At 38.3% G+C, this 12,864-nt stretch overlaps 1 protein-coding gene across 2 annotated transcripts in view; it reads right to left on the bottom strand.

Annotated features, from left to right (window-relative positions):
* LOC149450532 (N-heparan sulfate sulfotransferase 4-like) overlaps positions 1–12,864 on the bottom strand; it is a 429,028-nt gene that overhangs the window by 383,087 nt on the left and 33,077 nt on the right. For both annotated transcript variants that reach the window (XR_016315239.1, XM_089691790.1), the window contains exon 2: positions 2,728–3,953. Coding sequence is in view for 1 of the 2 variants with exons in the window: in XM_089691790.1 (XP_089547916.1) it covers positions 2,728–3,714 (987 nt within the window). In the remaining variant the exon portion in view is untranslated. The remainder of the gene's footprint in view (positions 1–2,727; positions 3,954–12,864) is intronic.

Here is a 12,864-nt window from a genome sequence, read left to right as displayed (position 1 = left end):
CAACCGTTTCCCCTTTAGCTGTAGAGGCAATAGTTAGGAATGTACACATGCTGCAGCTGCAATACTTTGTTATGCAGCTGTGGCAGAAATTATACCTCCAGTATGTCCTGATAGCAACTCATTCAAGTGAATATGGGTGCATATATAGTCCAGGAGTTAAAGCAGGTGGTGAGGAACAAATGCAATGTCTTCTCACCACCTGTTACATGCTCTCTGAAGAGCCATACAAACACTGATAACATGTGATATCAGAGCAGCCAGCCATTGTACATAATCACCGTCACACCAATATAATGTCCCCATAGTGATACCATACTTGCTTTGGTGACAGTATATGAAAAAAAGAATAGTAGAAAAAATATATTATACAGTCATATTTTATACAGCCATGCTGTACCATGTAAGCACTGTGAATGAAAGCTTCTGTTTCATATTACTACTGTGACATTGGCCCTGTACCCGATCTGTGATCTGCTGTGACTGAGGAAGCGAACCCCCAAGGACATGTGCGAGATGCACAAATTGGAGGATGTAAGGGTATGTACGGGTACATCCTACAATTTTCCAGTAGGGGCTAACATTAAATGAAATCATGTCATGATTACTGCTATCCAGATATTCTTTTATTTAAATAAAAGAATATCTGGATATTCTTTTATTTAAATATTAGTGATAAGCCTTGCAATGTTTGATTTTACTAGGTCCATCATTTCTAGTTGGGCCCCTATAAACTATACCATAAAATTGTCTTATAATAAGTTTATAAATGTCTGGCCTTTTACTGTTTAAGTGTTGTCTTTACTCCAGTTTATTTCAGGGTAGGTAAAATCCCCCCTTTGTTATAACAGTATCAGCCCCTTTCTATCAGTGTAAGGAGCTGAGTCTCTACCTCCTTATTAACACTGGGTATCCTATAACAAACTCCAATAACGGTACCTGGCTACTTGTACCATGTGATTACCTGTAGCCAATCACAGATTACAACCATAGCAAACTGTTCATGAATGGGAAACCACTTCATGAAAGCTATTGCTTATACAATCACTGTGTAAGCAATAACAGTGTAAAAAAAAAAACTTCAAAAAACAAAAATATTGTTTTTTTTTTTCCAATATTGGCAGCCTTTTTTTGTTTATATAATAAAAAACCCAGTGGTGATAAAATACCACCAAAAGAAAGGCACATAGACCGTAACTGAATGAAGCTAATGGGGCTTTTAGAGGCACCATACCAAAAAGAAAATCAATACTCAAAATATAAAAGATTAAAGCTTTCAACAAGGATAAGCCTGTTACTATGCATAAGCTACACATGTCTTTTCACGTGAGCTATGTGAATGCTCAAAATTTTTTACCACAACTGTGGCTTTAACATTGTTCAATAAAGCTTTAATCTTTTATATTTTGAGTATTGGTTTTCTTTCTGGTATGGTGCCTCTAAAAGTCCCATTAGCTTCATTCAGTTAGGGTCTATGTGCTTTTCAGTGTCTTGGTAATAAGGGGTGGTGTGCCACCAGTAAAATCCATCAACAAGGGGTGAGACCAATGGGCAAATAGGTCACATATGTCTCTCCTCTCCCCTTTCTCCCAGTCAATGTCCATCAAAAGAAAGCTCTATTTGTGTGAAAGAAATTATATAAATTATTATGCCATTGTGTGGCATGACTGCGCAATTGCCAGTTAAAATAGCGCAGTGCTGAATAACAAAAAATGCCCTGGTCATGAAGGGGGTAAAACCTTCTGCAGCTCAAGTAGTTAAAGTGTATGGATAACCAAACTTTTCTGTGTGTAGTTGGTGAGATTTCTTTTTACTTCCTGTCATAGAGAACAAGACTCGAGAGTAAATCTCTACAAAGTAAGATGAATTCGCATCTCAGATTGTTGCTCCCAGAACTAGTGTCCCCAATGGAAGATTTCCCCTCTGCTCCTGATCTAATGACAACTGTGACATTTTGGATTTCAGATCATGTTCTGCTTCTGTGACAATAGCCAACATTAAAAGCAGAGAGGATGAATCTTCTCAACAGGGACAAAGACCACAATAAAGCATTTTACAGGGGTTCTAACCCTTCCCTGCTTTACCAAAAACTATAAAATGTTTGGCTATACATTAACATTAGATTTTTCCATTTTGGCTTTATATATCCTTTAAAAGCAACCCATGCCTTTTGCATGGGCTGGTAGTGTAACTTAACCCACAAAATATTGGATACACAGATTTTTAATGCAGTGCACCCCAATGCACATCATGTGCGGGTGTATTTCCTACTACCATAACACATAATTGCCCTAGGAAGTGACTCTTTATGCTCCCAGCGTAGCCAGCCTACTGTATACATTTTGAACTTCAGCACCATCTACCCCTACTGATTGACATCAGCTCCCAGCAAGTGTATCATGGTGAAAGGCATGCGTTGAGGGTGGGGGAAGCACTTCTGGGTAGTGCACAAGTATCAGGTGGCCAAGATCACTTCTAAAATTAAAAATCACAGTATGTAGATTTTTTTATATAGTTTATGTATGATAACATTATTGTGATAAAGGTAACACCATTGCTGAGCTTTAGAATTTTATTTTTAGGATTACATGTTTGGTAGCAGTGAGAGTGCTTTGTCTCCGTTTCCTACAACACTGCACAATACTGCATGCTTCATTTTTATAATGCAAGTAATATTTTATTCCTCATTGGTGACAGTGTTTAATTAAATTTAAAATAAATTACACTTACCTTAACATCATTTACATTCATCCTAGTGCCTTCCTTTCCAACAAATATATCATCTATGTCTACAAGAATGTATCTGTCCAAAGATAAGCTAAGTTTCTTCCCAGACAAAAAAGATATGGCATCTATAAAAATTAATTTATGCAACCAAAAATTCAAGTTGTTTCCAAACAAAACTCGTTGAATCCCATCATGAAGTCCCAGGTCCTGGATAACAGTGGCTTGAAGGGAAGATCTAGTGAAAGCAGGTTCATGTTGCTCTGAAGTTTGCAGTTCAGACAAAATCACCGGTTGGTATGTTGAGTGGTTGTACTGGAAAACTGTCCAGTCTTCCCCAGGCAGTGGACCTTTTGCAATTGTTGCTTTTGTTATATGAAGCAGTGGAGAAGATGGATTTACAAAACAGTCTTTCAGAGCTACATTGTTGTAGAGAAGTAAAGGAAAACCTTTCAGTTTGGTATTTGGCAAGCTATTTTCATTAGCTTTGTGGAAAGCAATGATGCTGACGCTGTAATCAATGCAGTATTTTTCGAGAAGTTCTCGATTCCAAGAGTCCATTGCTACATACTTTAAGATGTTTTCATAGATAATGATTGCATATTTACCTTTTCCATCTTTTGTAAGTGGAGGGATGTCACCTTTGCCAGGTGCAATTACTATGTGGTACTGAAATCTGCTGGACTCCAAGATGGCCACAATGTCTTGTCCAAGCTGAGAGTACTGGCTCTCCACAAAGAGTAACACTGTGAGATCTGTCATGGCAGCAGTACCAGTACTGATTGGCTTAACTGTCCTCATCTCAATTGTCCTGTATGGTAACGGGTTTATGTCTTCACAGTTAGCTTGAGCTGTTGTCTCAATAAGTACTATTGCCTGCTTGTGACCAGAATATAAATAGTAGGCAGAAATGACTATACTTATAAGACAAAAAGTGGCTAAGAGAAGTACTAGTGTTCGGAAGCTCCTGCGCAGCTTTACAATATGATTCATGTTTTATTTATTTTTCCAAAATATGGCAGCGTCTCTCCACCTATTCCCTATTAAAGTGACGCGGTGTGTGGAACATAGAAGTGAACTTGCACTCCTCTGTAAGTGCTTATGTGACCATTGCACTACATTTACATTAATGTCTATTAAAAAAGTTCAGTCAAGAGCACATATGTATAGAAGTCTGGATGATGGACTTGTCTTGCTACCAGGATTTCTTGGTGGCTAATGGTAATCATTACCTATAAAATAAAAAATATTAATACAATTAATGAACCTTTGCATTACCACATTTAAAAAGAAAATCCAATAAAAAATTACAGTCTGCTATTAATTGTCAGTATGGGTGAGCTCCTAGTTTGGTCCAAACACAAGTTCACACTTAGCATTGTTTGGGAGTATGTCCAAACCTTTAAGGACTGTGTAAACAAATAGGGTCACGTTTCCATATTTGGACAATGAAGTTGGTCTCTTTGTTCATTTTCCAAATGACAGCTCAGGAAGCTGTCATTAGTAAGCAATTGTCAGCAGATGTTGAAGGGTTGGTGGGATTTTTGTTTTGGCGGGTTGGCGAGCATTGTTCATCATGGCTGATGTGGATCTACAATAGGGACCTTTTTTTTAATAAAGGTCCTATTAAAGTTAATAAGTGTGTGTTTATATTTGAGATTTAGATTTGTTGTGAATAAGTAGGGGTATTATGTACCCCTCTACTCATTCATGTGGGGAGACAGATATCAGGGGCCCCATTATTTTTAAAGAAGGCTTCCAGATACCAGTAAACCACCCACCCACAGTGGTGGGAAAGAGGCCCTTTTCCTCATCAAAATGGGGACAAAGCTCTTTGCCAGGGGTTCCCCACTCAGGTAAATGTATAGTATGACCCTTGTCAGAGTTAGGTATGGAATATAGAGGGAGCCTACACTATTTTCAGTTTTTTATGCTTGAGGTTCCCTCTTAAAATCCATACCAGATGCCTATCAAGGATAAATGTCTGGTATGTATTTTAAGGGTAGCCCAGGTAATTTTATTTTTGTGTGGGATCCCCCATTAAAAAATAAACACTTTTGTATACCAGACCCTCATCTAGGATTTTACAAATTGAACAAAGCAGCCAGGTGTCAGTTTTGCTGTAGTTGCTTAAATACATCAAACAGATGCACCTCTTCACATCCAGGTGAAGGGCATCCCCCAGGCATGCAATTTAAAGGAATTTTGCTTTTTTAACGTTTTACCTTAAGCATTATTATAGCATAACTTTACCCATAAAATCTTGATAAAAAAAATAATGTTCTTTAGGGAGGAACATATATTTCACATTAATAATTATGCTAACAAAATGAGTGTGTGCTGTAAATTGCCTTAATGATTACTCATGTTTCTTCTTGCTGGAGGTTACCATTTTGCTAGAGCCCAGAGCCACTGAACAGCAGTAAATCTTTAGGCTGTCAGCAGATTAGCCTCCAGTGGCTCTGATTTTTGACACAGTGACAAAGAATAGAGAGCAACTGAGCATCTGCAGAGCAGTGCAAGACATTGGGGTTTATTTAATATAGCTGGCTCACTCAGAATCTTGTGCACTTCTGCATTGAAACCAATCAGCTTGCAGGTTTTATTGGCAAAGCTTAATTGAACAAGCTGAGGTTAGAAGCTGATTGGCTACCATGCACGACTGCATGAGATTCTACGTGAACCAGCTTTAGTAAATCTACCCCAGTGCATTGCTGGGTTTTAAACAGTATTTGAACTTTTCTTTAAATGTTTTACATAGCTATACCTGCAAAAGTGTCCAGCCTGAAGTGTTCTATGAGGACTTAATTTTCTGTCTAAAGTTCCACTTTAAAATCACTGCTCCCCGCTCAGTAAAGTTTTTAAAGTTTTTTTTTTAGTATTATTTTTGTACAATCCAGTGTCTAGCCTCCTATGCAACATTGTGGTGAGCATCACTAGGAAAAAAGAAAATTTAAGTACTAATAGTGACCTACAGAATCTGGGGCATCAGGAACAGAAAAATCCCAGAGAGGCAGGCAGATTTAGGATTTACGTACATGTAGTATGTGCAGTGCTCAAGTCTGACAGTACAGGACTGTTCAGTCTTTATTGTTTGGAACATTGAATCGCAATGAGTACTGCATAACAGTGGCATTAGCTGGACAAGCAATGTAGAGCAGTTTCGTGACACTGTGAATATTGCACAACAATGCTACCAGATGGAAAAGCATAGTAATTCAGATTAATGGGCAAAAATGGTGGATGAATAATGAGATTTCAAATAAGATTCAGAGAAGGGAAACAGAAGAAAGCTGCAGGACCTGGCTAGCTGCTTAATATAGAGGCATATACTGTATACTCGCTTTGTTGGGCTTAAGATAGATTACTATTCAGGAGTTCCTATGCTGTAGTTTCTAGCTTGAGAATTAAAGAGAGGGGCATTCTGGGACCCCTGAAATATGTTTACATTTCAGAAAGAAATATATGTTGATTTTTTTACCAGCCCACCACCTTTTTCTGTTTCTTGAAATTTTTCTCAGTTGAAGAACAGGAATAATGGCAGAGTGGGGTTGATTTAATAAAGGCAAATAGGCTGTGCACTGCAAGTGTACCACAAGTGCACCTGCCAATGTACTTCAAGTGCACTGCAAGTGCAGTTGTTTTATATCCGAGGGGAAGCTCTGAAATGAGGCGAAGCTCTGCTGATTTCTTTCATCCAATCAAGTGCAAGCAAAAAAAAAAGCGTTTTTTCATTTTCTTTGCATATTCCCCTCATATCTAGAGCAACTGCACTTTCAGTGCACTTCTGAACGCACTTGGGGTTCACTTGCAATGCACAGCCAATTTGACTTTAGTAAATCAACCCCAGTGTCTCTTGGCTACAAATTCAGAACTTCTCAGCAGGTGGCTCTGGTGGGAAATCCTAAAATTACCACTGGTGTTATAAATACACAAACACATATATACTGTGAGTGTGTGTGTATGTATGTATATATATATATATATATATATATATATATATATATATATATATATTGGTTTATTTAAATAGTGGATATCCCCTTTAACTATAAAACTCCTTCTCATAACATTCCATGATAAACGTGTAAAAAAAAAGACTAGTAGGTGAATTCTGGAACAATGTGTAGCCTTAACATATATATGTCCTAAATAAATGATAGTTCCTAGCCATGTTATTATTCAATTCAGTATCACCATGAGATAACACAGAAGACCTATAAAACAAACACATTTCTACATGGGCTTCACTAGAATACATGCCTGCATTTGCATACAACATTTTACTTTTAGATTGTGTGAATAGCCATCATTTGTCTTTTTGTTCCTCGTAAACAAACACAAATGATTAATTACAGTATCATAGAACAAACAAGCAATTCTCATAATGATGAGGCTCTTCATTTAATTCCTCCCAATGAGAAGCCACTTATGCTGATGACTGTTTACAAGAACAAAGAAACCACATTTGCAGTGGCAGAAAAAATTGTAACAATACTGCAATACTGATGCCTACATTTACCTATTGTTAGTTTTGCTTTGATTCTGCAATTTAAATTGTGTAAAATTACATTTCCATTTTTTTTCCTTAGCAGTTGAGGGTTTTTTTATTATTATAATACTATTATTAAGAATGCTCTCAATACATTTTTATATAACCAGATTTTATAATTGTAGTTTCAAGTCTGTGTGCTAAGTTTTAGCATATCACAATGGTTAATTGCTGACTTTGAAAAGGTTTTTAAAAGCAAATAGCGGTTAAAATCCATTGCCCATGTTATGTTGTTACTTGTTCCTTTAACAGACATCCAAAGTGCACTTTGGCTTTGAGCACATCAGAGTGGTTTTATTTTATTTAATCACAAGAGGGCAATGTTTTCTTGTTTTCATCAGTATGGAAAGCTATTCTTACCTAAACTTGCAAAAACAAATGGATCTACAATAATGTCAGCGATGATAAAGGTCAGAAGAATCAAAAGTAAAAAGGTAAAACACCTTTTTGGAAAGTTCAGTGACAAAGCATTAGAATTTAGCTGCATAACAAAAAATTGTTACCAGAGCTGTTTTAATAAAATGTATAATGTAATATAGTATGTATGTACAGTATATACATGTTAACTGTATAGAATATATATGTACATATGTAAAAATGTATAATGCAAAATAGTATAACGTGCAAAGAAATTATCTAGGGACCAGTTTATGAAAAATGAAAGCTTAAATCCAGCTTTACCTTCAGGCTTACATAGCTGCGCAATGGGAGTGACACTCAATATGGATGGGGGAATCGAGTCATTTTCTTTTGTTCAACCCACTTGTTGAATGAATAAAATAAAAAAAAGACTCATGTATAGACAGCTTAAGACAAGGGGTTGTGATATTTTCAGGAAGCTATATACACCACCCTGTCATCCCATCTTACTAGCCTGCATTGCATAAAGAAGACAGAAATCCAATGATGACATCATTGAGCTTTAAATGTTTAATTTTATTTTAGATATTTTTAGTACGCTTATGAGTGGAGGGGATGGGGGAAACCAGGAAAGGTAAAATATAAGCAGATCAAAATTACATTTTGCTTGCTACCCACATTTTGCATGATGAACCTGGGAGTATTTATAAGACCCCAAAGTTAAAGAGACATGTGCAATATTATGGAATATGTTTTGCAAAACTTAAAATCCTAGATTGTAAGCTCGAAAGAGCAGGGCCCTTGACGCCCTCGTGTTTTGTTTTGTTACTGTATCATCTCATGTTCTGTCCCCACTATAATGTTCAGCGCTGAGCAAACCTTTTAGCGCTATATAAATACTGTATAATAATAATAAGAAGAAAAAGGAAAACCTTTCATATAACAAATTTCTTATAACAAAGCCAAAGTCATGAAAAAAAATTAAACCTTATCAAGCATAATTGCAAGTCCCGTGTATTGCTTTGTCTTACCAGATAAACTGCTTTATTTGTTATTTTGCCTAAGTATTACTCTGAAAAATGTATTTTATATTTGGAATTTCTCCTGAAAAATAGCAATGCACTTTCTGGTATATGAGCGTGTTCAGGCCTGAGCCTACGGCTTCATAGCTGTATACTTTCAGTGAAATCTAAGGTACTACTGCCTATAACTGCTCATCTCATGAGATTTTAAGTTGGATTTGGTGATGTTAATGCTGTGTTGTTCACTCTTTTCCTTGTTGGAGGCTCTGACATTAAGGCTACTTTCACACTGCTCCATTGAAAAAAATTCAGTAACAACACATATGCGTTTTTGCCACGGTTTTACCGCATTTTGCTGCATTTCTGGTGTGTTTTGCACCTGTGAAAAATGACATGTGACTCAAAGAAAGAATAAAAAAATGCAACTACATTGCGTTTTCCATTCATTTCAATGGGAAGGTGCATTTTTGGTGCATTTTTTTTTTACCACATCAATTATGACCCACAACTGACCAGTGTAAAGAGTTCCATAGGATTTAATGGATTTCTCTTCTGTTTTTTTGTTTGTTTGTTTTTTTACGCAAAAATGGAACAAAAACTGCTCAGTGTGAAAGCAGCCTAAGAAACAAAAGCCTTGCCTCTACCAAGATGGCCACCCCACACACAATCACAGTGCAAAATAAACAAACAGAAAAATCCAGCGCAAAAACTCATAATTTATTAATACGAACCACTGAAACTTTTAATAAAAATGTGTAAGACGAACTCACAAACATAAAAAGGAGGAAGGGCTTCTAGAACACCAACTGCTGTACAGTTCAGTCCATTTGTGTCTTCCAACTGATAAAAGCTCTGCCTAGCCAGGCTGCAGCCTCAGCAGCACAGTCATCCCTGCAGCATTCTATATAATCTATGTAATTGGTTTAAATAAGGCACATAGTCTGTAATTACCCTACAGTATTGGGGCAGGTGTTTTGAGTCATTAGACCACTGATGCATTTTAGGATTGACCAGGTCAAACATTCCTTTGTATTCATGTGGCTGGTTGAGTGCTCAGTAGTGTTTTGTTTTGGGCATTTTTGTACGGTGCAAAATACAGCACAGTAGGTCAGTAAGACGGAGAAAAATCAGCTGCAGGAAGTCAATAGGCAATATGGTGACTTGTTAATAGCCCTCTGCCCTCTGAATGCAAAAACATAGAGAAAACTTCTCTGTTTTTTCCCTATCAGATGGTGGAACAAAGTGTGCACAGTAGATTCCAATATTTATATGGCCCTTGATGATCCTCTTTCTCTTGGCTATATGTGGAAAGAAATTCAGTTTGGCCACATACCTTGTGCTGTTCATGGGTGGAACCAGGCATGTATAGTTTGACTATTTTTTCCAATAAAACCTTTATCTCATGTCCAGTTCCACACTCCACCTCTATCTGACCCTCATTTCTATCTATGGTGTATTTCCTGTGGTCCCCTTTATTTTGCACATTACCTGTGCCCAGGGGCGGACTGACCATTTGGGAACTCGGGCACTGCCCGAGGGCCTGGGGTCAGTAGGGGGCCCCATGAGATGCCTCTGGTACCTTTCATAGGCTTTTTTTGGGTGTGGTTTGAGTGTGGGTGATAACACAGGGGCCCCATGATCCCCTATTGCCCGGGGGGCCCCATGAGTTGTCAGTCTACCCCTGCCTGTGCCTGTTTTTTTCCATTCTTGAAATGTATACAGGGATGAAAATCTACTTGATCAGGGGTTCAGTTTTTTAATGAAAACATTACTCTGGTACTCTGTCCACACCTTCAATAATCCAGTGACCTGAGAAACGAGTCTTTAGGTGGAGGAAATCTGTTATTCTTTGTAGGTTTCCTGTTGTTAATGAGTTTCCAACAGGCACCAATCAAATTAAAATCTGTCGTAAGAGTCTGAAAGTGATTATGTAAGAGAAGCTCAGTACGTGTTAAAAGCAGAAGACTGACAAGCTCATGTTCAGGTGCATGCTCATAATTCTGAGCAAAGTCTCAATGCAAAATGGGCATTAGCACATACGTGCAAATGTATTAGCTTGTGCTGAAAACATATGTACTTGTACATGTGCACGCACATGTGAACAGCAGGTACTGGCAATGGAGCCAAACAACCTATTTAACCTGAACTATGACATGAATAAATTGCTAAGTGGTCTTCAGCTACTTCCTGCATATCCTGAGCCTTGATCTTCTATACCTGCCTACCTGTGCATGACTCAGCTTCCTCCTGACCGGTCTTTGGATTTCTGCCTGCCTGCTGTGACTTGTATTCTGACTCTGCTGCTGTCTTGCACTCCTGTACCTCGCATCTCAGCTGTTTACCAATCCCACCTTGTATACCAACTCCGTCTCTGCCTGATGTTCCTGCACCTTGATAACATTTTTGGATTGTTTTCTTGCAACGTTCCTGTCTGTCAATCAAGTGTCACTGTGTTCCAGTTCCTGGTTCCTGCCTGATGAACTACTGTCCACTGCTTCCTTCAAGCATCAGCTTGGGCTACTCTGTGTCATCATACCTCCTGCCATCACTAGCAGGGGTGTTGGACAAGAGGTGCAAGAGAAGCCCCCTCTGCAACTCTATTAACACCAGGTACATGACATATTGGCAATAGAGGAAGCTGAAAAGTAGGATATTATTCAGCACTTTCGTCATAAGATACACTTCCAGTCACCGTGTGAGGTACACAGAATTCATGCTCAGGTGAATTGTATTACCTAACTGCAGTAGAGAAAAGTTAGATTTACCAGTTAAACTGTGCTTCCTTGCAGCACTGTCTAAATCCCAGGAACTAATATATACATATACACACACATGCACAGTCCTCTTAAAAGCTGTAGCATGGCAATGCAATTGGAGGGGGTATATATATATATATATATATATATATATATATATATATATACACACATACATACATACACACACACACTATATTGCCAAAAGTATTGGAACACCCCTCCAAAATATTGGATTCAGGTGTTCCAATCACCTCCTTGTCCACAGGTGTATACAATCAAGCACCTAGGCATGCAGAGTGCTTCTACAAACATTTGTGAAAGAATGGGTTGCTCTCAGGAGCTCAGTGAATTCAAGCGTGGTACCGTGATAGGTTGTCACCTGTGCAATAAGTCCATCCATGAAATTTTCTTGCTACTAAATATACCACGGTCAACTGTTAGTGGTATTATAACGTATGATAGGCCATGTAAAATTACATCGCTTGGTCAGCACATGCTAAAGCACATAGTGCGTAGAGGTCGCCAACTGTCTGCAGAGTCTATAGCTAAAGACCTCCAAACTTAATGTGGCCTTCAGATTAGCACAACAACTGTGCATAGAGAGCTTAATGGAATGTATTTCCATGGCCAAGCAGCTGCATCCAAACCTTACATCACCAAGTGCAATGCAAAGCGTCGGATGCAGTGGTGTAAAGCATGCCACCACTGGACTCTAGAGAAGTGGAGACGTTTTCTCTGGAGTGACGAATCATGCTTCTCTGTCTGGCAATCCGATGGACATGCCTGGGTTTGGCAGTTGCCAGGAGAACGGTACTTGTGCCAAGTGTAAAGCTTGGTGGTGGTGGGGGGATTATGGTGTGAAGTCAGGTGCTGGGCTTGGCCCCTTAGTTCCAGTGAAGGGAACTCTGAAGGTGTCAGCATACCAAGACATTTTGGACAATTTCATGCTCCCAACTTGTGAGAAGAGTTTGGGGATGGCCTCTTCCGGGTTCCACATGACTGCGCACCAGTACACAAAGCAAGGTCCACAAAGACATGGATGACTAAGTTTGGGATGGAGGAACACACACACACACACCATGCTCTTTGTAAAGCCAGTTACAAATATTGAAAAAAATACTTTGGAAATGCAAATTTGTAACCAGCGTGAAAAAGAGCATGGTATCCCTGAAACTACTGCTGTTACTTGTCTGTTTAAAAAAAATTATATTTGTTTTTGCACATCTATACATTAGAGGTAATATATAAGTTATCCTCCAGGTGCATACAACTTTTGTATGTGTATAGAAATATATTTATGCAATATATATACATATACAGGGGCCAGACATGATTTGCAGGTTTAAAAGTGATGACATGTTTTACATTGAAAGCAGAAGTGATGCAATATTCTTTTGTTTCCACTGTGTGATGAGACACCTCCTTTTCACCATTCACTGCATGCGCTACT

This window comes from Staurois parvus, unplaced genomic scaffold, assembly GCF_062004578.1.
Source record: "Staurois parvus isolate SC_StPar_1 unplaced genomic scaffold, SC_StPar_1.0 ptg000572l, whole genome shotgun sequence".
NCBI classification, from domain to species: domain Eukaryota; kingdom Metazoa; phylum Chordata; class Amphibia; order Anura; family Ranidae; genus Staurois; species Staurois parvus.
Note: the sequence above shows the minus strand (reverse complement) of the source record. Positions and strands in the feature narration are given on the sequence as shown.